Source organism: Elephas maximus, chromosome 17 (assembly GCF_024166365.1).
Source record: "Elephas maximus indicus isolate mEleMax1 chromosome 17, mEleMax1 primary haplotype, whole genome shotgun sequence".
Classification (NCBI taxonomy): Eukaryota; Metazoa; Chordata; class Mammalia; order Proboscidea; family Elephantidae; genus Elephas; species Elephas maximus.
Window position 1 is genome coordinate 27853069 of NC_064835.1, and position 27099 is coordinate 27880167.

The 27099-nt window shown below is 48.8% G+C and overlaps 1 protein-coding gene across 3 annotated transcripts in view; it reads left to right on the top strand.

The window, feature by feature from the left end:
• The window catches only part of PKNOX2 (PBX/knotted 1 homeobox 2), a 354889-nt gene that overhangs the window by 231743 nt on the left and 96047 nt on the right, over positions 1-27099 (top strand). For 2 of the 3 annotated variants that reach the window (XM_049857336.1, XM_049857338.1), the window contains 2 exons: positions 1814-1917; positions 26688-26796. In XM_049857336.1, coding sequence (XP_049713293.1) covers positions 26710-26796 — 87 coding nt within the window. In that variant the 5' untranslated portion in view covers positions 1814-1917; positions 26688-26709. Of the gene's footprint in view, positions 1-1302; positions 1451-1813; positions 1918-26687; positions 26797-27099 lie in introns of all 3 variants that reach the window. The other variant, XM_049857337.1, reaches the window with a different exon arrangement.

Consider the following 27099-nt stretch of genomic DNA (forward strand, 5'->3'; position numbering starts at 1 on the left):
AGCATGCAGGCGTCTGCCTCTCTGGAAGCTCAGTCTGGAAGCTGCAGTGTGCAGACATGCTGGAGGGGCTGGCAGGGAGGAGGGTTCTGGCAGGCATGACCACAGAGCTGGGCCCTCTCTAGATTTGTGTCACTGAGTAGGAAGGGATGGGAAGTGAGAGCCATGTGAAAATGAGGTGGGGCTCAGCAGAGGGAGGGATCAAACCTATCTCTAGATTTGCTCCTAGGCAGCCAGAGAACTGGGGGTCATTCACAGAATTCGGAGAGTCATTTGGAGGAGGAGCAGATTGGGGCGAGGTAGGCGGAGGAGAAAATCGGAATCCTCTCTCTCAGTTGGTCCTGATCTCTTGGTCTCCTCCCTGTGGCTACCCCAGGGCAGGCAAGGGCCCCAGGACCTGAGATGCCTGCTGCTTTATAAGTGTCTCCATGTCCTTTATCTCCTCGGTCTCTCCTCCCTGGATACGGGTTTGGGGGGCTGGGGGTGGGGTTTGTTTCGATCCAGAGAGCTTTTGTTGATAAAAATTCATTAACTAGTCTGCCTACACTTGGAGCCTCACTCAGCTCAGCCCATCCATCCTCCTAACACGCTCGGCTTCCCGGTTTCTGCTACTGGGAATTCATACCTCCCTTAGGATCCCGGATGCTGTCTCTGCCATCCTCACCTACAGCAGCACGCGCTCGCACCGCCCCCCCCCCCCCCGACACACACACGCATACGCACACCCTGGAAAGGAGGCCGGAAAGTCTTTGTGTTCAGGCAAATGTCTAAACCTCCATGCCCCTGCTGCAGCTTCCAGCCTGGACCACTGTTCAGCTCCCCCTGTTGTCATGTCACTAGTTAATTACACTCTTTACTGAGGTGTGAATGTGTTTTTGCAGGGAGAATAAGATGGTGTTAACTAGGAAGGAACTGTTGATGTTAAAGATGCATTGCCTTCTGGCGTAGGGCTGGGGCTCTTGGCTAGAGGATCGCCCCAATGTCGCCCTGAAAATGGAGCCAGGGCGCTGGAGTAGCCCTGCCACCCAGGCTCCGAGCACAGCCTACTTGGGGTAGTTATTTGACCCTGGTCAAATTAGCAACTCGATGCACCAGGAAAAATTAATGTCTGTTTAGGTAGTGTCAGGCCAGGCCTATGACAAGATGACCACTCAACCTCAATTTCCAGGCACCTTGATCTGCTTCAAATATGGATGAAGTTTATCCATTTACTTTAAAAAAAAAAAAAAAAAAAGTTATACAGCTAAAGCCACCTTTAGGCCTTAGGTTTACTGCTAATTTCTGCTCTTGGTCCATTCCCTCTAGACTCTTCCTCCTGCCCCTCGGCCACCTGGCCCCACCCCATCACTGTCTGTCCAGCCCCCAGACAAAACCTGCAGATCCCAGGAAGGATCTGTAACTCATCTGCATAACTGAAAAAGCTGCAACTGCCACCCCTTCCTCTTGAAATAAGGTATCAGCTTTGGCCTTCCCGATGCCCAGAAATCACGCCACAGAAACACGCCCACACTTCAGGGAGAAGGCAGCGTGTAAGCCTGGTGGCAGGAAGCCTGGTTCTTCATTGGTGGCAAGGGGTGGGCTCTAAAATGGCCTGGCAGGCCTAAGCAGCCACTCCAAGGAGACAGAGCTGATGGGTAAATATGGTAGAGACATCTGTGAAGGAAATGAAATTTCTCCGTCAGAGCAAGCCTGGGCCGGAGGAGAGGGGTGAAGGAGGGGCGGTGGTGAACGGAGCGGGAGCCCCTTGTTCTCTGGTCACCACTACACCTCTAACCTTCCCCGCTGAGACCTGGTCTGCCCTTTTTTTTTTTTACAGGAACTTGGGCTCTGGCTGACTGGTTTTCTGGCCCAGCTGGGAGTGAGAAGAAGGGAGGAAGTCTCCCGAGGACTGTCTCAGAGGCTGCCAGGATCACCTAAACAGTAAGAAATGGTTTTCCCTCCTTCAACACACAGTCAAGTCCCAAGGTAGATTCTGTTTTCTCCTGAAAGCCACAAGAATCAGCTCATCATGTTAGCTGACACTTAGCACGTACAGCCTTAGAGAGCAAAACGGTGTATTACCTTTTTCATGTCTTTGTTTTACTTCCTCTTCTTGAGAACAAGGGTCATGCCTTATGCATGTAGACTTCTCTTTTTCTTCTATGTATTCTGTAAGCAATAAATTTCTGTTGGTATAGATGGTTGGGGCATTGTTTATATTTGTGAAAAATGATGACATTTGTACCACCCTCTGGAGCAAACCTTGTTTGTGTTGTTGTAAGTTGCCATCAAGTGGATTCTGACTCATGGTGACCCCATGCATGCAGAGTAGAACTGGCTCCACAGGATTTTCAAGGCTGTGACCTTTCAGGAGCAGATGGCCAGGTCTGTTTTCTGAAACACCTCTGGGTGAGTTCAAACCACCAACTTTTTGGCTAGTAGTTGAGCACTTAATTGTTGGCTCCACTCAGGGACTCTAGAATAAGCATTATCACCTAAGAATCACCTGCAGGTGATCATTTCAAACTCAGTTCCTGGACCCCACAGCTAGAGGGGTGGGTCCAGGGTAAGACCCAGGAATCTGCACCCCAAGTGTTTTTGATGAACATTGGGGAAACTGTATCCCACGTGTTTCTGATGAACTTTGAGAAATAGTTCTTTAGAATTTATTAGGCATTTTGAATAGAGAATCTCATTTAATCTTCTTATCGGATAGGTTTTGTTTTTAATCCCCTTAATTTAATAACTTCCTAATCTCACAGTCTCAGTATAGGCAGGGATTTTCAATCCAGTTATCCAAAACAACCTATTTTCTTTCCAGTGTGCCGCGATAAGGGCTGGATCTGTTACGATGAGGTTGGGCTTGTAACTCCAAGGGCCCTGCCCAGGATTTAATAAGTCTCCCTATATCCTAGGGCCACCATGACCTTAGAGTTCATCAGCCTTTATTTTGGGGGCAATTCTAGAGTAAGATGTACTAGGAAGACAGGCCTGGTGATCTACTTCCAAAAACCCGCCAATGAAAACTCTATGGATCCCAACAGTCTGATACACAACTGGTCATGGGGATGGCACAGGACCTGGCAGTATTTTGTTCTGTTGTGCACGGGGTTTTCATGAGTCAGGGGACAACTAACAACAACAACAATTATTGCCATCACTGTTATCTGTCAGTTTGTCCTACTGCAGTGGCTTGTGTGTTGCTATGCCATCAGTATTTAAAATATCAGCAGAGTCACCCATGGTGGACAGGTTTCTGCAAAGTTTCCACATGAAGACAGACTAGGAAGAAAGGCCTGGCAATTTACTTCCAAAAATCAGCCAGTGAAAACCCTTTTGAAACACAATAGAACATTGTTAGACTGACTTGCTTTGGACACATCATCAGGAGAGATCAATTACTGGAGGAAAACATCATGTTTGGTGAAGGAGAGGGCTAGCTAGTCCAAGGGGGACCCTTGTTGAGATGGACTTGAACATGCTGATGATCATGAGGATGACACAGGACCAGACAACGTTGCTGGAGGAGAACATCACGTTTGGTGAAGCAAAAGACCAGCAAGGGCAAGAGAGGCCCTTGGTGAGCTAGATCGGCAAAACAGCCACAACAGTAGACTCAAACATGCTGGCAATAGTGAGGATGACGCAGGACCAAGCAATGTTTCCTTCTGTAGTACACGGAGTTGACAAGAGTCAGAGTCAACTCAATGGCAGCTAACAATAGTCACTGCTGACTAAAGATGGTTTTTCTGGAGCGAGGGAGAGAGAAAGAAACACAAGGTCAATGTTCCCAGGCCTGACTCTCCACACCGGTAGACAGTAAAGCCATGAGTATCAAAAGAGGACCACATTTCAGAAGATGACAGAACTGGCTAGCAGTGATTGTCCTGCCTCCTGTCCCTTCCACCTGTGTGAGAAGCATCTAGAGCATGCTGTACCCTTGAGGTGGAAGCTGGAAGGAAGACTCATCTAGAGGGGGTCAAGACTGCACTAAGTATGGGTAGGGTCAATGCCTGTTTGGGGGACAGGTTAACAGTCTTGTTAATAGCATTTGGGACCTGTGTGCAGGGTGGAGTTGAAAGGAGCCCACGGTAGACCGTGGCTGTGGTGAGAGCTTGCAGAAGGTAGGGGAAAGTGAAAAAGGAAAAAAAGGACAAGGGTTACAGACTCCTGGCAAAACAGTTGGCAAGTGTATTGTTGCCCAAGTCCAGTGGCTTTCTCTGGGACTGGAAATAGAACTGAGCTACCTGGGAGAGCCCTATTTCTCTCCAGCCCAAGACTGCGGATCTCCATGGGTCGGAATTGACTTGATGGCAGCTAATAACAAGACTGTGGATGCTGGAATCCAAACAAGCCAGACTGTGCCTGGGAAAATGGAAGTGCCCCTGCTATCACCTGCAGGGTAGATTAAGGATGGAAATAGACTGAGTGACTGCTACCTCCTGCTGTGGGCTGTGTCTTTCTGTAGGATGGAAGATGTCCATGAATGGGAGAGAGGCAAGCTCTAATACCACCCCCTCCTCCCTGACACATGAATACACACACCCACTGACCACTGAACAGTCTTGACAAGTGAGTGACAGTATAGTCTGTCCTGGGGGCCAGATACAGTTGACATGGTTGCTGTGGATGGGTGCAATTGGCAAGGACGATTTTTGCAACGAATGCTGGAAGCGTGGCAATCAGGGAAGCTGCCAGCTGTCTCACTTAAATTCTTAGCTCTCTCACTCTTTTTTTTTTTTTTTAAATCGTTTTGCTTACATAATCCACCCCCTTTTTATTTTCTAATTCTCTCCTTGCAAAGCTGGCACCGGAGGGAAGGGCTGGGGTGGATGGGTAGCAATTACACACCAGTTTGGGGAGCATTTACATTTCGCAATTACAATTTAAAAATAAGCCTCGTTAATGATCTCCACGTGTAAACGACAAACCTAACTGACACACATACTCTCTTGGGCCTGCCTGCTGCCCCCTGAAGTCAGAAGCTCAGAGGAGGCAAAGGTACCCAGGGAGGCATAGAAGGAGGCTGGGCTAGCATCTGAGGGGTGACAAGAGCAATTAGTGTGCTTTGGAGGTGGGTAGGGGACAGACCTGGGACAGAGAACCTGGAAGCCAAGAATTCTGGACGGCCAGCTTCTGTCCTCCTCTTTCATGCTCAGTTCTAGCCCACCTCCTTCCAAGTCCTGCCACAGCAGGTCTTTGTCCTCAGGAAGCAGGGCCAGTGCTCAGAGCTCTGGGAAAAAAGAAGACCCGACTGCGAATATTCTCCAAAGCGGGAATTTTTTAAGTCCTATTTTTTTTTTTTTATAGGGCAAAAGCAAATTCTAGTCCCTAAGACCATGCCAGTGTACCCAGATATTCACGGATTGGGAAAGGGGGTGATTGCATATGCAGATTCACGAAGGAAACGGGAGGAATGGTATTTTAGCTCAGGAAAATAATTTCTCCTCTTGCCAATTTGTCGTTAGTTGCCGTAGGGTGTACTCCAACTCAGGTAACCTTGTGTACAACTGAATTAAACATTACCTGGTCCTGCACCGTCTTCATAATCATTGGTATGCTCGAGCCCATTGTTGCAGCCACTTTGTATTTTGAGTGCTTTCCAACCTAGAGGGCTCATCTTCCAGCACTGTATCAGGCAATATTCTGTTGTGATCCTTAGGATTTTCATTGGCTCATTTTTGGAAGTAGATCTCCAAGCCCTTTTCCCTAGTCTGTCTTAGTCTGGAAGCTGCATTGAAACTTGTTCACCGTGGGTGACCCTGCTGGCATTTGAAATACTGTTGGCATAGCTTTCAGCATCACAGCAACATGAAAGCCACCACAGTATGACAAACAGACAGGTGGTGGTCTTGTCAGTTAGCTGACATACCTATCCAAGCCCTCTGATTCCTTGAGTAGTGTGAAGAGCAGGGACTTGGGAATCAGACCATCCTCGACAGGACTAGACAACCAGCTAGATCAGGTGCTAGCTCTGCCATTTGCTGGCTGTGGGATTTGGGGCGAGTTATGTAACTTAATTTTTCTAATGGACATTCTCTTTATGTAATTAGTATAATCCTCCTTACCTCACAGGACTTCTGTGAGGATTAAATGAGATAGTGTACGAGAAAGCACTCACACAAAGTCTGGCACATTGTAAGTGCTCAGTAATTGTCAGTCCCTTTCCAAGCCCCTCCCCAGTAGCCCAGCCTGCTTCCTCCCTGCCCATATGACAGCTGCTGCTTTTCCAGCTTCCGTGCACACTAGGGAAGGATGACCTGTTCTCATTTCTCCAGGTCTCCCCCCTCAAAGCTAAGCCATCTGAATTCTGAGCAGCGCCGAAATGGGTACAACCCTCTCTCTCTCATACACACACACTCACACTCACAAACACACCCACACCCTCTCTCTCATACATACAAGTCACCCACACACACAGTCACACCCACACTCAGCCACACACAGTCACACACACACATGCTCTCACACACACACTCTTACATGCACGCACACACTACACACACTCTCACACAGTCACACACCCTCTCTTTCATACATACACACTCACCCACACACACACCCAGCCACACACTGTCACACCCACACAAACATGCACAACCCTCACACATACACTCACACACACACACTCTCACACGCAAGCACACACTACACACTCTCTCACACAGTCACACATCCTCTCTTTCATACATACACACTCACCCACACACACACCCACACCCAGCCACACACACAGTCACACACACACTGTCACACCCACACAAACATGCACAACCCTCACACACATACACTCACACACACACACATATGCACACACGCATACAGTCTCACACATTCTCCACAAACTTAGCCACACTCACTGTCTCACACCCACACACACGCACACACCCACACAGCACTGTCACAAACTCACACACGCGTACCCACCCCTCTCTCATAATACACACCCACATACACACACACACTCAGCCACACACACACTGTCACGCTCACACACCCTCTCTCTCTCACAAACACACACACACACGCACACACACACGTCCCGATAGGAATCCCTGCAGGGTCTTCACGTCAGGTTTCTGATCCAGCCCCCAGCTTCTCATCAACTTTCCTCCTGACTCTAGCATTACGAGCCCAGTTCTCTCTTTTCTGGTCACTAATTCACCCGTGTGACCTTTTAGTGGCCACTGGCCCTCTCTGGGCTCTGGTATGTTCCTTATCTGTGAGATGAGGAAGGGGGACTGGGAGCCCTCTGAGGTGCCTCTCCGTCCTGACATCCTGTATCCTTGGCTTCCCTCCACCAAGCGTTTGTGTATAAAGTGTTTTTGTTTTTCTTTTCTTTTCTTTTTGCAGGAGGGAGGCTTACAATATAATCATTTATTTAGTTCTGCTGTTTTTCTTCTGGGCCTGGCTCAACTGATTTGTCTAGGCTCACTCACACAATGACAGTATAAATTAGAAAACCTATCAATGTATTAAATCACATTGACAAAAGGGGAAAAACAAAAAAAAAGGATCATCAAAATAGATTCCAAAAAAGCACCGAGTAAAATTCAACCTCCTTTCATAATTTTCCAATAAAGCCTAACAAGAAACAGAAGAGACATATAAGGTATTTCATCTCTTTTACATCTTTATTCTGTCCAGTCTTTGGGTGTATCACATACAGTCAAGAGTTTACATTTGTTCCTTAAAGCATATATAACATAGCTCCTAGCTACTGCAAAAACAGGCCTGTATCTTACAAAAACCTGCCAGAGGGAAGATGTTCCAGAGGCAAGTTGCTTTGCATAGGGCAGAGAAGATGGAAAGGGAGCTACAGGCAGGGGTCTCCTTGAAGAAAGGGACTATGTCTTGTTTGGGGTTTCTATTTTAACCCAACTGAGATTATGTTTTAAATGCTGTTCTAAACACTTGTTTTTTTAACCTAAGGTTATATAACAGATAGCTTTCCAGATCAGTGTAATAAATCGGCTCCATTATTTTAAACCACTGCATAGTGTGGTTTTTAAATGATATGCGTATTAAACGACATAGGAAGCACCAAAAGAAGATAGAAGGAATACACAGAGTCACTGTACCAGAAAGAACTGGTCAATGTTCAACCATTTCAGCAGGTAGCATATGATCAAGAACCAAAGGCACTGAAGGAAGAAGTCCAAGCTGCACTGAAGGCATTGGTGAAAAACAAGGCTCCAGGAATTGACGAAATATCAATAGAGATGTTTCAACAATTGGATACACCACTGGAGGTGCTCACTCGTCTATGCCAAGAAATTCGGAAGACAGCTTCCTGGCCAAACGACTGGGAGAGATCTATATTTGTGCCTGTTCCCAAGAAAGATGATCCAATCGAATGGGGAATTTATCGAACAATATAATTAATATCACATACAAGTAAAATTTTGTTGAAGATCATTCAAAAGTGGCTGCAGCAATTTATTGACAGGGAACTGCCAGAAATTCAAGCCAGATTCAGAAGAGGATGTGGAACGAGGGATATTATTGTCAGATGGATACTGGCTGAAAGTAGAGACTACCAGAAAGATGTTTACCTGTGTTTTATTGACTATGTAAAGGCATTCGACTGTGTGGCTCATACCAAATTATGGATAACATTGCAAAGAATGGGAATTCCAGAACACTTAATTGTGCTCATGAGGAACCTGTACATAGATCAAGAGGTGGTTGTTCAGACAGAACAAGGGGATACTGCGTGGTTTATAGTCAGGAAAGGTGTGTGTCAGGGTTGTGTCCTTTCACCATACCTATTCAATCTGTATGCTGAGCAAATAATCTGAGAAGCTGGACTATATGAAGAAGAATGGGGCATCAGGATTGGAGGAAGACTCATTAACAACCCGCATTATGCAGATGACAAAACCTTGCTTGCTGATAGTGAAGAGGACCTGAAGCACTTACTGATGAAGATCAAATACCACAGCTTTCAGTATGGATTACACCTCAACATAAAGAAAACAAAAATCCTCACACCTGGACAAGTAAGCAACATCATGGTAAATGGAGAAAAGATTGAAGTTGTCAAAGATTTCATTTTACTTGGATCCATAATCAACACCCATGAAAGCAGCAGTCAAGAAATCAAACAACACATTGCATTGGACAAATCTGCTGCAAAAGACCTTTTTAAAGTGTTAAAAAGCAAAGATGTCACCTCGAAGACTAAAGTAGGCCTCGCCCAGGCCATGGTATTTTCAATCGCCTTGTATGCATGCGAAAGCTGGACGATGAATAAGGAAGACCAAATTGAATTGTGGTGTTGGCGAATAATATTGAATGTACCATGGACTGCCAGAAGAAGGAACAAATCTGTCTTGGAAGAGGTACAACCAGAATCCTCCTTAGAAGCATACTTTGGACGTATTATCAGGAGGAACCAGTCCCTGGAGGAGGACATCATGCTTGGTAAAGTAGAGGGTCAGCAAAAAAGAAGAAGACCTTCAATGAGATAGATTGGCACAGTGGCTGCAGCAATGAGCTCAAGCATAACAACGATCATGAGGATGGTGCAGGACCTGGCACTGTTTCGTTCTGTCGTACATAGGGTCACTATGAGTTGGAACTGACTTGATGGCACCTGATAACAACATAGTGTTATACTGCATAGATGTTCCATGATTTATTATTTATTTATTTTAGTTAATTTTTGAATTAGGAGTAAAATATGTACATGGGGAAGAAAATCAAATGTAAAAAATGTTAGATAAAAAGTCTCCCTTCTTTTACCCTTAAGCCTTGAAATCCAAAGTCAACCACAATTAACAGTTTCTGATTATAGTTATTTGGTGGTCAACATTTATTATGTTAAATAATATACTTGTGTCTCTCTTTCTTAATTTATCTATGAAAGTTGGAGCCCTGGTGTAGTGGTTAAGAGCTTGGCTGCTAACCAAAAGGTCAGCAGTTCAAATCCACCAGCTGCTCTTTGGAAACCGTATGGGGCAGTTATACTCTGTCCTATAGGAAAGCTATGAGTTGGAATCTATTCAACGGCAGTGGGTTTTTTGGATATGAAAGTTGAAAAGTCCCTGGGTGGTGCAAATGGTTTTTGTGTTTGGCTGTTAATCAAATATTTGGCAGTTCAAGTCCACCTAGAGGTGCCTTGGAAGAAAGGCCTGGCGATTTACTTCTGAAAAATCAGCCAATGAAAACCCTATGGAGCACAGTTCTACTCTGACACACACGGGGTCGCCGTGAGTCTGAGTTGACTCAACAGCATCTGGTTAATGAAAGTTGAGGAAATTAGTACACATTGTTCCCTTCTCGATTTTTATGAGCTTGAACCGCTGTTTTCACAGTGTTAGGATTTAGAACATTTACATCCTGGGTTTTTTTTTTTTTATATAACTTAGTAACATCTGTATTCTGATTATAGGTTGATTTTAAGATGGAAATATATTAAAAAGCCTTAAACCTTCTATGGTTATGGAAATATCAGTCAACCACAGAATGAAATAGTGTGATTTGACCATGGAAATGAAAGTGTAATTCTCTGTCATTACAACATGGCAACCGTGGTAGGATCTTCAGAGCACCAGGTGTCATGACCTGTCTCTCATGTTCCCTCCAGCTTTCTTCCTTCCATTGGGTCACATTGAGCTGTTACTCTTTCTGTGTACAAGTTGTCCTCTTCCTTGGATTTCTTTGCTGGAGGGAGAACCATCTCTAGTTATTTTTTATATTGATGGGTAGGTAATAAACTCTGAGTTCTTATACGTCCAAAGCTGACTTTATTTTGTCTGCACGTGTGGTTAAAAATCTGATTGAACTCAGGATCCCAGGTTCAAAACCTTTATCTCTTAGAACTTAAAGATGTCGCTCCATTGTCTTATTTCCAGTCTTGTGGTGAGAATCTATGGAATGTTTTCATTTTCTTTCTTCTCCATTTTTTTTTTTTTAGCTTCAGAATTCTGAAATTTCATCACTGTGTGTCTAGGCTTGAATAGAAGTTTGCTTGCTCCTTTGTTTGTTAATCGTATTCAGTCATTTCATCCCTGTGTATCTCAGCTTAAAGTTTAGTTTTTTGCTCCTTTCTTCATTAATCTTCTTCAGGCCTTGGAGTCCTTTTAAATCTGAAGTCATCAGTTTTGCTTCAGAAGCTCAGGAAACTTTTCATTTCATTCTTTCTTTATTCCCCTCAATCATCTCCCTTTTCTCTGTCTGGAAGTTCCACGGTCCAGCATGGTGCCTCACACACAGAATGTGTACGTACATGTTTATTGGATTTGTTATTTGGGACCTGGGTTCTAGTTAGGACTGGACTCTAACTTCCTTCACAGATTTGGACAAGTGTCTCGTGTGTATAAAGAAGAAGCCAGACCTCATGACTGCCCAGGGCCCTCTCTCTGGTTCTGCCAGTCTCTGATGCTCTGCTCAAGAGCCTTGGGCCCCCTGCTCCTAGAATTGGGGAAGAAGCAGTTTCCTGAGAAGTGAAGGGATGTTGAGGTCCAGCTGCGGGTGGATCCACAAAAACAGGCTTACCTCCCTCTGATCCTTCCGTCTCGTCAGCACCCCCTCTCCTGTCCATCCAGAGGACCTCTCTTCTTGACCGTCCCAGTCATTCTCATTCTGCTTTCCTTCCTCTTCACCTCCCTGTGCCCACTCCCCTGCTCCCCCACATCTTCTCATCCCTGACCACAGCAAGTGCCTCATTAGGATCCTTTTTTTACTTTTATAAACTCCAGGACACAGCTGCTGACTGCTCCCCTCAGTGCTGCAAGGCAGGGGCTCTGCCCTGAGATGGCCGGGCCTGAAAGGAGAAGTCACATCAGCCATAGCAGGACAGCTGCCCAGCCTTAGGCAGACGTGTGCCCTTGGGGAGCCATCTTGGGTGAGGATTCCAATTTACTCCTCTGCCCACCACCCTCTGGGAGGCAGCTCTGGGAGCAGACACCGCTCCTGGCTGCCCAGCTCTGCTGTGACTCTGGATGGAACTTCTGGGTCTGGAAGTCACGATGCTAGGCTATTTCTCCCTGGGCAGTCTGGGCCCTGGAAGATCCAGATTAACAAGCACTCAGATCCCAGCAGATGGTTCTGTTCTGAGACAGAGCATCCTAATTGGTCCCTGAGAGGCAGAGGCCGCTGTGCGAAGTCGTCTTCTCCTCCTCTTCCTGCAGCCCCTGGTCCTTGCCCTGATGTGAGAGGTGGGGTCTGCCTCACCGGAGAAGTATGGGAAAGTAGAAGCTCCATCTTAACTTCAAGCCCACAAAGATTCTTCTACTGAAGGCAGAGCTCGGTCTTTCCACGTGGTAGGAAATGAGTTGTCATTGCAAACGGAGGGATGAAGGTTTGATTCAAGTTACAATTTCAGGCAAGTTTCTAGCATTCAAAGATTCTGCTGCTAATATGAAACACTCCTTTGTATTTGCGTGCAGCTGGAGGGACCAGCATATGACTAAGTGTTTCCCTATTAGAAGCCAGAACTACAGACCCCCTTCCAAGGCTGGAGGTTGAAGGGGATGGGGCCTGGCAGCGGACAGCTGGGAGCTGGTGGGAGGTGGAGCGCAGCTCTGGTCCTCTGCCCTTTGTTTAATTGCTGCCTGCTGCGGGGCTGTGTGGAATCACCCCACTGCTGGCCCGCTGAGACTGCTGCTGCCTCAGAAATCTCTGGGCTGAGAGAGGAAGCAAAAGACTCTGAGAGGAAGGTGAGAAGGAAGGGGCTTCTACAAGGGGATAAAGCTAGTGCTGAGGGAGATACAAGAGTGGGGCACCCCCTAGGGACAGGGTGCCCCTAACTTGAGAAAAATTAGGCCCTGGGTGGTACAAACCATTATGCAGTCAGCTATTAACCGAAAGGTTGGTGGTTAGAATCTACCCAGAGACACCGTGGAAGAAAGGCCTGGTGATGTACTTCCAAAAGGTCACAGCCTTGAAAACCCTGTGGAACACGATTCTACTATGCAATAGGTGGGGTCACCATGGGTCAAAATCGACTCAACAACAGCTGGTTTATTGGTTTTTACTTTGGAAAAATGAATACCTTCTCAACTGGACAGGCTTTCCAAAGGTAGCATCAGGTACTTCTCAGTCTGTGAGTCATGGACGTGTTTCCCTCCAGAACAGGGACTTCTCTGCAGCTGTGAGTGATCCCTGGGAAACCGTGGGTGGGGTGGGACAAGAAGGTCAAGCGAGGCAGTGACAGGAGAAGACTTACTGAATGTTCCCTTCCACCCCATCCCACCTGGACCCAGCAGAGCTCTGGGCTCAGGCTGACAAGCAGACACTGTTGGAATCTTAGTCACACATGAGTCTGAGCCCTGCTGCCAGCACTGCTGAATGGGGGGCTGGCATGGACAGTCCCAGTTTGCACACTGTCTGTGTTCCTGGAGTCCTGCTTCCAGACAGTGAACTCACCTGATCAAATTTCCAATTATACATTGACTTTCAGATGCAATCTTCAAATATGTATTTCCGTCATTTTGTATTTGTTCTTTAATTTTGTTCTTTCCCTTCATAATTGAACGCACAGCCCAGTGAGTCTACGATTGAGACTCAAGATCTACCGCTTTCAGCACGCTTGATGTTTTCCATCTTTGTTTCAGTTGTATTATGTTTATGAGACCTCGACTTCTTATCGCTGGTATCAGCACTTTCATTTTTCCATCTTCTACCCATTTTTATAAAATAATAAGAGCAAACTGCAATAAAATATTTAGATGATTTTGTACACATGCTGCTGTGCAGAGAAAGGTGACGGGACCAGCAGAGATGAACTCTTGCTGTTGGAGCAGCCCCACACAAGCTGTGTGCTCACTACCTGATGTACAGAAGCCCAGATTTGGGACACAGAAGACATTTAGGGTGTCAGTATACACTGCTTTGAAATTTGGGGCATATGAAATCAAGGGCAGCCTACATTGCATGGCCTGACTCAGAGTTGGCAGCGTGTTTTCCTGACCAGCCTTGCCTTTTTGGTACTTTTCCCCTAATTTCTAGGGAGTCTCATTCCTCCTCGGGTATTTCCTACCTTCACCTTAAACTTCTAGGTTAAATGTTTGGACTCTGGAAATCAGACAGTAGGTAACATTTGGAAACTTTCTCCACCCCTCTAAGCCTCAGTTTTCTCACCCAGGAATGGGGGTAATCATAACACCCACATCCATATGGCTGTTGAGAGAAGGAAACAAGGTTATCTGCATAAGAAACTTAGCAGGATACCTGGTGCGTAGTGAGGGCTCAATAAATGGTAGTTATTATTTTTACAGTGTCATCCCATACCTATCAAAATTTACTCCAGGGAAAGGGACTAACAAACTTATTCTTACTGAGGTGTCAATGACTGCCAAGACTTAAAGGGTTATCCTTCCCAGATGTTTTTAACAATAAGTTAAAGGAATCAAGTTGTAATGGTGTATATATTCAGGCTCCATAAGGAGGTTGTTGTTGTGTACCATTGAGTTAATTCCAACTCATAGCCACCCTATATGACAGAGTAGAACTGCCCCATAGGGTTTCCTAGGCTGTAATCTTTACCATGGAGCCACACTGGTGGATTTAAACTGCTGACTTTTCAGTTGGCAGTCATGAAATCATATGGCATAGGCTTTCTGTGGCTTTCCCTAGAAGGAAAATGCAATACAAAGCCATGACCTTTTCTGCTGGGGAACACAGGATTAATAGGCAAGATGGGACACATGATGGGAAGTAGATTTTCAGTGACCTAGGAACACACAAACCAGTTGCCACCGAGTTGCCTCCAACTCTGGTGACCCCATATGTATCAGAGTAATGGCTGATTTTTCTGAAGTAGATCACCAGAGCTTTTTTCCGAGATGCCTCCGGGTGGACTTGAACCTCCAACCTTTGGGTTGGCAGCTGAGCGTGTTAGCTGTTTGCACCACCCAGGAAGGACTCCAGGAGCACACATAGTGATAATTAAAGCCACAGCGTCCCCATTGACACCTGATGGCAAGGCTCCAGCTGAGAGGACAGCCCTGGGGTGGGAAACAAATGAAGGCTTCCTGAAAGAGTGGCGTTTTGAGCAAAGTTTTAACGAAAGAAAGACATGGTTATGTGATACAGAGGGCCTTGCTGGCAGCGAGACGCACAGCAAAAGGCTCAGAGGAAACATAGAAAGTGATAGAGGGCATGTTTTCTCAGCTGGGGTTTAAGTAGAGACGGTAATGCTCAGGAGTGGACTCTGCCCAGCCTCACTCACGGCCATCCTAGGGGCTGCCTTTCCTGACAGGTCAGGGAAACAGAGCCCAATGTTGCTTCCCTCATTCCAAACAGCATTGAGGACAAAGGATGGAGGGAACCTGGCTGGGCATCTTGCCTCCCTCCAGCTGATCTCCATGGCTGTGGACTCTACCCTGGTCTCCCCTCCTTTTTCTCCTGAGCCTCACTTGGGCTACCATGAAGGCCCAGGGCAAGAACCTCCCTTGGCTGGCTAAGGAAGTGTCAGGGATGAGTGACTGCTCAATGGTAGACTGAACCCAGGCAGCAACTTGCTTCCACAAACCTATCTCCTGACCCCTTTTTCTGGAAGCCAGTTTAGAAAATTGGAACCAAGTATCATCCAAGGATAGTATCATCCGGCCCAGTCATTCCCAATGAGAAAAGGGACCTGTGACTCTCTGAGCATCCTCTGCTTCCAGGAGAATTCTCTGGCAGCCCCTCTTTGCTGAGATCAGTGCAGGTGATGGGTTGGTGGGCTGCAGGGAGCCTTACCCCTGTGGAGCCTCCTGTGGCAGCCCCACTGCTCCTGCCCTCTTCCCACCTGCACCTTACTCCTCCTGCCCTCTCTCCTCTTCCCAGCTCCCAGGCAGTGCCATCTGCCCCACTGTGCCTTGGAGAAGGTCAAGGATTTTGAAAGGGAGGGAGGCAGGCTGTGCAGCAGGGACTGGCTGTCTTGATCCTAACAGAACAGAAGCCCTTCTTGGATGTGGGATCCCCAGCGTCTGAGCTGTTTGTCTGTCTCTGTTGAGTTGTGAGCCTCAGGGGCCTGCCCGTGTTGTTTTCTCAGCTCGGTTCCTGAGCAGTGGCTGCTGTCAGCTCTCTACAAATAATAATAAAGCTGGGAATCAGGTTTGTCGAGGGGGATTTCAGTCCCTGGGTTCATTTTTAGATTTGTTTCTCTGTGCGTGTGCACATGATGGCGTCTCACGGGAGCCGGCTGGGCCCCCAGGTGCCCTGGCAACCCTCCTAAACAGCCGCCCCATGAAAGAGCTGGAGGGCTCTCCCATCCCTCACTCCTGGAGCTGCTTGGAGGCTTACAAGAAAAGAGGGTGAACAAAAGTCCTCCAGGCCCCTTTCCCTGTTGTGTCCCCACTCTCTCACTCATGTTATTGGGATTAAGGTGAAGGGGGCTAGAGGTGAGAAAGAGAGGACAGAATCCCATCTCTGGGTTAGAGGGTTGCCTGTGTGGTGGGCGGGAAGCACTGGAAACAGACCCAGAGAGAGGCACCACCGACTTGAACCTCCATGTGGCCTTCAACCCCAGGGTGGCAGTTATGGCCTCTGACCTCCATCCTGGGGGTGCCACAGCCAGGGGAAGGGTCTCCTGGAAAGGGGAAAATACTGGATAAGTAGAGCATCAGTGGCAAAAGGAGAAGCCCAATCGTGGGTGAGGGTGAAATCTGGGACCAAACTAACGATGCCCCTCTGGGGCAGAGGTACACCCACTTTAGCAGCTAGAACGTATTAGAGGTCATTGCAACCATCCCCCTGCCTCCAGGCAGGAGACGGTGCAAACCATCTCTCAGTGAGAAGGATTCAGGCTTACAACCAGCATGCTTTTTTTTCCTTCCCTTTTTTGTTTTATTTTGTTTAAAGGAACCAAAGGAGGAAAAATTGCCAAGTTATAAAGTGCTTAAAGAGGAGATGAGAATCTTCATCAAAATGCTAAAAGCTGGAGGGGGAGAGTAATGTGAAAACTCTTGCCTGCTATTTATGGGATTGATTCTCAGATCAAGAAGAAGCAAGCAGTTGGATGAAAGGAATTATTGTTAAGCTCCTCGGTAGGAAGATCTAATGGACAATTGCCGCTATCAGGGGGAATTAAATTGCTGTTTCAGTTTGTAAAATATATCAGCGGCTTTTTGAAGCCAGCAGAGGTATGACAGGCAAGGCAAGGAGGAAGTGGTACTGGGATGGAGAAGCCAGGGCTGAAGCCAGGAAGGAGGGGTTTGGGAGCAGCCTAGGTGTTGCTCTCATAACTCTGGTCCATTTTTTAGAAGCCAAGTTGAAAATTAGCTGAATCGGGGGTAGTGAAAGAAGAGAGGCTGCAGCCCTGGAATTCTGGGCCCTGGTGCGCTGTGAAAACCCATGAATCCAAGAGGCATGTCAGGAAGGTATAGGACAGGATGGAGGGGCTTATCCTGGGAAGCCAGGCCAGGCCAGGCCGAAGGTCAAGGAAAATGAGCCTGGCCTTGAAGGGACTGCAGGTGAGGAGGGTGGTGTGGGTCCGGCCTTGCCAGCAGCCCCTTCAGTCCAAGGCTCAGAGCCCCTCCTGAAATCCCACCTTGTGTGACCACACAGCTCCACCCACAAAGTTGTGGACACAGAAGGGCCCAGGGTGAATAGAAGCCATCCCTCCTCCCAGAATTGGGTCTCTAGCAGCAAGCTCTTACTCATCTCTAGGCTGGGGGTCAGCGCGTACATAAATGACCTGCTGACCTAGCCACATAAGGGGCATATCGTTATTCCAGACAAAGAGCAAACAATAAAATGGCTTTGGAGACAGGGAAAGGAGAGGAGGTGGAGGCCCTAGGAAGCAGGACTACGAGCCATTCAGAGGAGACCACGCTCCTTGGGATGGGGATGGGGGTCTCCTGTTTTCATAGAGGGCTCTTATCACTTCCAAAGGCCATTTTTCCCATAGGGCAGTTGAGGGGAGGCAGAGAGGGAGGGAGAGAGTGATTGCTTTCCACATCTCTCACGGAGTCAGAAGCAGGTAGTCCCAGCCAGAGCTGATGCTGGCATCCTCTCTGTCCCTCTCTGTTCCCTGGAGACCAGCATCATAATAATAGGGTGTGACCTGGCACCACCTCCCAAGCAGGCTTCCCAGAAAGGTAACAAATGGTCATTAGTACAGAGAGCTGTGGGGAGCCAAGGGCCTGAGTTGCCTGCTGTCTTGGTTGCCCTCTCTGCTTCCTCCTGAAGTCAGTAAAGCAGGAACAGCACGGGCATCGGGGAAGTGGGCCTCCGGTGCAGTACCAGGCTCAGTGTCCCCTGGGAGCTGGGTCAATGTGGACCATTGAGTCAATCGACCTCTTAGTCAACCAGCCTTCAGGACACAGAGTGAGCAAGGGGACCAGATCCTAAGTGCAAATCTTGCTCAATTTCTCCAGCTCAATTCCTCCTTCAGTAACACAGACACAATTACTCTCCTGGCTCCCAGGCCCCACTCTGAGCACCTGCCCTGACCCAAGGCAGGAAGGTAGGTACAGGAGAGCAGCATCCCCTAGGGAGAGCAACATCCCCTAGGCCGTGACATTCCTGTTGCCTGAACTCTTAGGCCCCTGAGCTTCCTCCTGGCTCCCAGGGCACCTGGCAGGGGAACCACAGGGACCGTGATCCGTGTGCTATGAGCTGGGAGCTTGCCTCTTTTCCCACCATTCTGTGGGCCCCTCCTCAAAGACCTTTCACTTTTCCCTCATTTGGATACATTTTCAACCAGACAACTGACTCAGGGGAACAGATCCCTGCTCACATTTTAAATCCACACAGCCCATGGGTGTGCCCTGTTTCCCACTGCACCCCCCACTACACCCTCATTGTCCTCACCCTTGTCATGGCCCAGTCCTTGGTGCCAACCCCATATGCCAAGCCACGGGACCACTGAGTTTCCCTAAACACTCAGCTTTCGGCTTGTTGATTTTCAGCCCTTACAGAGCGACTGGGCGAGGGAGGGGTGCACGCATGCATTTCTTTAGATAAATCCACAGTCACATGAAATCAGTGACAGGCTGACACCGTTATTTCAAGATTCATCGCTCTGAGCTGCCAGCAGAGGAGAGCTAGCCAGTTCCTTCCCACCAACAGCACTTTTTTCCAGGCATCATTTATAGCACTGGGGTGAATTTGTTTCCAAAAGATGAATATCACACTATCAGCAACAGCTGCCTCTCATTTTTATTTGTTTTTAAATTTGACTCAAAGTCCAATTCTCCATACACATTAGAAGCTGTAAATCCTAAGGCGACTGATTACATGATTTAGTAAACAGGTTACATTATATAATGCAATTAAAGTGGGTTCTGTGACGCCACCTACAGCCCGCTTGTGGGAAGGGAGCTGGACCAGGGACGGTATCAATCCGGACAAGGCTCTCCCTGAAGAAAAAAATAAATGGATCATCCCAGGGTTGAAGTAGCTGCTCCAGAGGGAAAAGTTGAAGCAAGCCAGGTCACTAAAGCTGCTTTTTGGTCCCTCCTGCTGAGTTCACTGTGTTATTTCAGCCTCCTGCAAATCTGTCTAGACATCAGAACCCAGGCCCGGGCAGCTGCTCAGATGGGACAGGTGGGGGTGGGGTGGGGCCGGTAACCTGGGGGTGTCTGGGTTGGGGTGACTGAGAAGGGCTCCTAGCTTATGGATTCAAGAGGCCTCCTTCCTCCGCACTCAAGTATGAAGTGAGGAAGAGAAGAGAAATAAAGCTACAATCCAACAATTTGAGTTCAGCTCAACAAGCATTTATTGAGTGTTAAGGGTAGGCAAAGGCTTTCAGAACGGTCTGGTAAAGGCAAAGTGACTTGTGCAAGAGGCAGATAAGTGGCAGAGCTTGGGTGCCAGAGTCCGGACGCTCTGACCCGCAGGCTACCATCACGGGAATTAGGAACTATGGAGGAGCTCACGAATCACTGCACCCAATCCCAGCGTTTTGACAGACGAGGAAATTGAGACCCAGAGAGGGAAGGAAAATAATGAAAATATACTGCTATACAGGTTTCCCCCGCTATCTGAAAGTATAGTGTTCCCATGAAATTTTTCGTAAGCAGAAGTGTAAGGGAAGACGTAATTACCCTCAATTTATATGGGAATTTTTTTTAGCATTCCAACACCCGCAAAATAACCTACAAATTATACCAGATGGCACATGAAACCTGGTTGGGAGCTGTAGAAGATGGTCCCAGAGGGCAGGTGGCCCAGGACGATGGAGTGCCCCCTGACGGTGGAGTGCCCCTGACGGTGGAGTGCCTCCTGACGGTGGAGTGCCCCCTGACGGTGGAGTGCCCCCTGACGGTGGAGTGCCCCCTGACGGTGGAGTGCCCCAGGGGCAGTCGGCCAGGAGGTTGGGGGACCAGCAGCCACCACAGCCTCCCAGAAGCCATTGGAGAAAGAAGAGAAGGAGAGGGCGGCAGCAGAGGAAGGCGAGGAGGAGCCTCATGAGGGGGCGGGAGGGAGGAAGGAGCTGCTGGGCTTTCTGACCAGGCTTTCCCCAGCCGACCCCACCAATCTGGACTGCGGCGCCCTGGACCTCGACTGGACCTACCACCCTTTGGGAGTGTCACATGAGACTGGTGCCCATCTAACCTCGCCAGCCTGCTGAGCCCACCCTCAGTGGGGCATGCAAGCCGCCAAACCGGCTGTTTACAGGCAGGAACGCTATTTTCGCTTTTTGCGCCATTTTTGTGTAAAAGCGAAAATCCTCTTCGGGTTTCTTTCCTTAGCCAGAACAGGTGGTAATGTAGTGCTTTTGTAAAAGCGAAGTGGTGTAAGATGAACAGGCATAAGATAGTGGGAAAACCTGTCCCTGTAGTGTGTCAAGGACAGAGAAGACTCCTAGGGGACCCTCTATCGTGCCTCTTAGCAGTCCCAGGACCAGCCAGTGCCCTACAAACCCTCCCTTCCCAATATAACATGTTTGGATGAATTAGGCTCTGGGGCCTCAAGAGTTCGAGCTCCTCCAAAGTTTCTAAAAGTGAGTAACAAATAAACAAAACCAAACCCATTGCCATTGAGTTGATCCGGACTCATGGCTACCCCATGTGTTACAGAGTAGAACTGCTCTGTAGGGTTTTCTTGGCTGTAATCTTTACAGAAGCAGAACGCCAGGCCTTACTTCTATGGTGTCACTGGATGGGCTCTAACTGCCAACCTTTAGGCTAGTAGTAAAGCTCAAAGCGTTTGCACCACCTGGGCTCCTGGGGCTAAGAGAGAAGTTGGACCAGAACGGAGTGTGTGTGCATGTAAGAAAGGCAGAGCATGAAGAAAATGAGCCTAGCCGAGTCCAAGAGGGTGGAAACATCACCCCCACCTCTGTGTCCTTGTGTTGACCACCCTCCCAGGCCCCAGTATGGGGTGGTGGACTGGGACAGCAAGGAACCAAAGGAAAGTCAGCCCCTTTCTCCCCTCTCCTCCCTCGGCACCGGATACAATTTAGTTCCAGTCGGCTAGGGTCAGGGGGCAGGAACAAATGCTGTCAGGCCAGCTAGCCAGAGAGGTCCCAATTAGACTTTGTTTCTCATCCTTGAGGCCCCAAGCCCCCAACCCGGGCACCCCGGCCCAATTACTGCTGGGCAGCATTAACCCCTTGGTGCCCCAGGCCGTTAATGGAATGTTAATTGGTCTAATGGGTTTCATGTCAACAAGTCCTAATGAGCTCCTTCCTAACAAGCTTGGCATTTTTTTCTAAGCCAGTTTGTCAGCATGCTGGAGCTTGGGCTACAGACGGAAGACCTCAGCACACAGGGATGTGGAGGAGCTAGAGTTAGGGAGACAGAGGGAGCTGGGTTCCTGGTGTCGGGACATGCCCACTCACCTACACCCAGCCTACGCACGCTGCATCACTCAGGTCCTGAAAGTTGCAAAGCGGTGCTTTAAGCTTCTTCTGATGGTATCAGTGACACATGATTCCTTTCTGTGTATCATTGTGGGGTCGGGTGTTGCATTAGATTGTTGTTTTTTGGTTTTTGTTTTCTCCCAGCTGTCATATAAAGATTTTTCAGCATTAATAAAACCTTTCCACGTGAGCCCCTCCTTGCCGGGAAATTTCTCGTTAGCTAATTGTCCCTCATGTGGCCTCCATTTGCAGTCTTGGCTCTGCTCCGTCGAGTGCCCTGGTGTCTGGTAACAGAGCCACCGACTAAGCCTCAGAAGGCTGGGCTGGGTTTCCTGGAGCTCCCTCTCCCGAAGAAAGGGCAAAAAGGGCAGGTTTCCCCACAAAGGGCTAGCAGCTGCAGCTACTGCTCCAGTTTGGGGTGGTGGGTTGGGACGAGGAGCCACAGAAAATCAGTCCCTCCTCCCTTCTCCTCCCTCAGCACTGGATTCAGTTCCAGTCAGCTAGGGTCAGGGGGCAGGAACAAATGCAGTCATCTGTGCCCCATACCCTGCCGCAACCTCAGCCTATCACGAGAGGAGTCCAATCCCAAAATTCCTCCCCAGGATGGCTCCACGTGGCCCCCCAGGATGAGCCTAGCTGGCGGGTTTTCCCAAGGATGTGGATGGAGGCAGTGCAGACAGAGGCGTTTCCCCAAGGTGGACACACGGTCTTAAAGGAGCTGAACCCTCTAAGTGTCACATTGCCGGAGGCATCTGTGCCTGAGTGGGCAGAGAAGGGAACTTAAGCCCCTGATGAAAAGGCCTCCTGTTCTCTTGCAGGAGCCCCCAGAGGGCAGTGGGGCAGTGGCCTAGTGGCCTATGGTGACCTGCAGGGGGGGAGGGGCAGGAGGAAGGGCCATCTGGGTCTTCAGAAGTTTGCCCCTGTGTCCCCTGGGGAGGCTGCCCCACCCTGCCTGCCCTGGGTCTGAGCTCAGGACTGAAGACTCTCCCCTCGGCCTCATCCATGGTTGTCTCTGGGGCAGACCCCTCTTAACCTTCCCTCCTCACACCCAGACAGCGCAGCCCCGTGTTCCTGCAAATGTTTCCAGGGATCCCAAACAAACAAACCAAACCCAGTGCCATTGAGTCAATTCTGACTCATAGCAACGCTATAGGACAGCATAGAACTGCCCCATAGGGTTTCCAAGGGAGAGCGGCTGGTGGTTTTGAACTGCTGACCTTTTGGTTAGTAGCCCAACGCTTAAAATGATTCCACCTCTCAATGGGTGGTAAACAAAAGAATGCAAAGGAAAGACTCCCCTATTTAGCCTAAATTCTCCTCATTGTGCTTCCATTGCTCTGCCTTCAATATGACTTTCTTATCCATGGGATGAGATTACCAAAGACTCACACCCCAGATTTGGCAAAAGGGAGCTAGTTGCCCCTCAAACCAAACCCATTTTGCTGTCGAGTCAATTTCAACTAGAATCAACCCTATAGGACAGAGTAGAACTGCCCCGTAGGGTTTCCAAGGAGTAGGTGGTGGATCTGAACTACCACCCTTTTGGTTAGCAGCTGAGTCCTTAACCACTGCACCACCAAATCCCTTTAGACTAAGCTGCCACCTCAGACTCTGTCCCCAGGCTCCCTCTTTTGGTGACTGCCGACACTACAGCTTTCTACTTTTTTCCCCCCGACCATAGAACATCTAAGATGGGTGCTTCCAGGGAAGAGATTTCCCCTGCCTTCAGGGCCCTTGGGCCCCACCCAGAGAGCCTGGCACACTCGTGAAATATCCCTATTTCCTTTACTCCTCAGAGTCCAAAAGAGAGATTCCACACCCATTTTAATATCTCAGAAGTCTTAATCCTGGGAGGTTCTTTCTGATATCTCAAGGAGTCTGTTTCCTCTTTTTTTCCTCTAGAACCCTCTCCACTCTGCTCTTGTCTTTTTTGGAGCTTACCACCATCCAGACAAAGATGCAGCCATGAAACTAAGCACTTATTTCCCTGCCTGAAGAGAGAGACTCCCCTCCATGGCGCCCTTCTGGGCCCTTTGCAAAGTAGATCATAGATCTCCGGTGTCCAGTGTGCATGACACAGGAGAGACCCTGAGTGCTCTTGTTACAAAAGAACCCTAGTGACCCATCTTCAGAAATAAGGCCCCGATACAGTGGGGTATAAAATGCAGCCAGGCCAATGAAAATTATTCTGCAGTTACCACGTTTTTAGCACAGCCAAAGTCATCACTCCCTGCAAAATCTCCATTTGTACCATCTCGGTTTCTTCCTTCCTGCTTTACTATCACTGCCTTTATTGACAGAGAAGACCTTGGCTCATCTCATCCAGCCTCCCACATCCCCTAGCACAGTTCTCTGCATGTGGGTGCTACATATCTGTTGAATGAATAAGTGAATTTCCAGGATTCTCCCACATGCACTTAAGGTCAACGCATCCTTGGTACCTGAGAGCTGATCTTCCCTGCAATTCCTAAAAAAGAACAGAAAGAACAATGTGCTCACACACACATATAGGGCCTGGAGACCCACCCCTTTACTTAATGACAGCTCCAAAACACCCTCAAATTCCTGCAGAGTTCAGATGTGTGAACATTTTGGAAGACTTGGGGTGGGGGGGGCATCAGGCTGAGAGGATGGGGGCATCAGGCTGAGAAGATGGGGTATCAGGCTGAGGGGATGGGGGGCATCAGGCTGAGAGCATGAGGGGCATCAGGCTGAGAGGATGAAGGGCATCAGGCTGAGAGGATGAGTCCCCACAGGGAGAAGGGAGGGAGGGTCTAAGTGCTGTGCTCATAGCCTTCCTTGCACCCAGGGTGGAAGGACAGAAGGACAGGTTGTACACCCCACAGAGATTCTTAGGAGTCTCCACAGCCCACAGATGGGCAGGCCTGCATCAGGCAGCTAGCCTGGGGTTTCTAGCTGTAAATATCTCAGAGCATCTACTGTAGCAAACAGCTCTCTGGGCATGCTGTTTCCTTGGGTGGCACTGCCAGGCTGTCTCTTCTTACAGCACCACACTCTCGAGGTCCACTGGAGACAGCTCACTTCCTGGTGATGGAGGGAGGGGCAGGGGTGTGGCACAGTGGTGCAGATGAGGAGCTGGGAATCTGGAGATTTAGGTTCCATCCCCACTCCACTAGCACCCCCACACTTCACCTCTGCTGGCTTCCATCTCTTCCTGGGTAAAGAGGGGAGGTGGACCACTTGGCTCCTGATGTCTCTTCCAGCCCCAAGTGCCTGTGACAATAATTAGCCAAAAGCAGCCCTTGGTGGCACAATGTTTAAGCTCTTGGCTGTTAACTGAAAGGGTGGCAGTTAGAATCCACCAGCAGCTCCACAGGAGAAAAGACCTGGCAATCTGCTTGCGTAAAGATTACAGCCTAGGAAACCCTGTGGGACAGTTCTACCCTGTTCTATAGGGTCATAATGAATCAGAGTTGACTTGATGGCACACAACAACATAATCAACCAAGGCTAAGGAAAATCTTCCTTAACAAAATGCACAGATTCATCCATACGCTCACACTCACAAGACACACCTAGAAAAGCCTGAGAGGTGACCTGAGTTCAGTCCCTGGCTCTCCGGTTGTCTTAGTCATCTAGGGCTGCTATAACAAAAATACCACAAGTGGATGGCTTTAACAAAGAGAAATTTATTTTCTCAGTCTAGTAGGCTAGAAGTTCAAATTCAGGGCATCAGCTCCAGGGGAAGGCTTTCTCTCTGTGTTGGCTCTGGAGGGAGGTCCTTCTAGTTAATCTTCCCTGGACTAGGAGCTTCTCTGCACAGGAACCCCGGGAGCAAAGGACGTGCTCTGCTCCCAGTGCTCCTTTCTTGGTAGTATGAGGTCCCCACTCTCTGCTAGCTTCCCTTTCCTTTTATCTCTTGAGAGATAAAAGGTGGTGCAGGCCACACCCCAGGGAAGCTCCCTTTACATTGGATCAGGGTTGTGACCTGGTAGGGGTTTTACAATCCCACCCTAATCCTCTTTAACATAAAATTACAATCAGAAAAGGGAGAACAACCACAGAATACTGGGAATCATGGCCTAACCAAGTTAATACACATATTTGGGGGGGGGGGGAACATAATTCAACCCATGACACCGATGTTTCCCTGCCTCTTTTCCTTCTGCAAAGACCTCAGAGTAGTCCCTCTTGGGCCCCTAGCTCTGTTCTTCTGAGGAAAGGGCAATGGCTTACATCCCTTTTCACCACTAGGGGGTGTGGTGAGCGCACTTGAGAGGGGCTACCTGGTGCTTGGAGATCTCGAGGCCAGGAAGGTGGGAACTGGAGCGCGTCAGGGTGAGGCCTTGCAGCCCCATGTGAGTGCTCGTGGCTGCCCCAGAAAGGCTGGGGAAGGGTGGGGTGAGAAGGACCCTTCTCATGTCTGGATATGAAGACGCTCAGGGCACTCTTGGCCAGAAGAAGAAAAAAAAAAACACCAAACCCATTGCCGTTAAGTCGATTCCGTCTCATAGCGACCCTATAGGACAGAGTAGAACTGCCCCATAGGGTTTCCAAGGAGCACCTGGTGGATTTGAACTGCCAACGTTTTGGTTAGCAGCAGTAGCTCTTATCCACTGAGCCACCAGGGCCAGAGAAGAGGGATGTTGAAATGGTCTCCAGTCCCCCTCTTCTGCCACCAGCCAAGCCACCCTCCCTCTCCAGCCCCACCCCCTGCCCCAACACACACATACCAGGCCAGATGCTGAACAAAGCATCACTGAGAGTGTACAGGTTGTTTTACACATGGCTTGAATACTGTTTCTTTCAAGTCAAAATAGCACAGCAAGGCCTCTCTACCCTGACCTCTCCTATTAGCTCTCATTTGTTTCCCTAAAGGGATTCCAGCCCCTGCTGTATCCAGCCAGTCCAGGCGGCACAGCCTGAAAAAATGTGGAGCTGGCTGGTCCCCAGGGGTCCTCTGTGCTAAGTGATATTAACGGTGCGGCCCCCTCTCTCCTGCCCACAGATCCTCCATGTGAATCAACCCCATGATGCAACATGCCTCCCCAGCCCCAGCTCTGACGATGATGGCCACGCAGAATGTCCCTCCCCCACCCTACCAGGACGGCCCGCAGGTGAGTGCGTGAGGGGCGCTGCCTCACAGGTCCCAGGAAGAACAGGTGAGGGACTGTGGGGGCCTTTAGAATCCTAATTTCAGTTTGGACTTCCTGGCCAAGGCTGGGATGGGTATTCCGGGGGTGGATGGGCAGAGCTAGGCCTCCCTCAGCTGTAACCTGGGAGCTCTCTGGGCTGTCCCCCTGGCAGGACTGAGGAGGCCTCTCTGGAGAAAACCCCAAAACACAGACTCCTGAAGGAAGGCATTGCCTCTGATAACACACTCTACTTGGCTAACTCTGACACCAGCACGCAGGACCTAA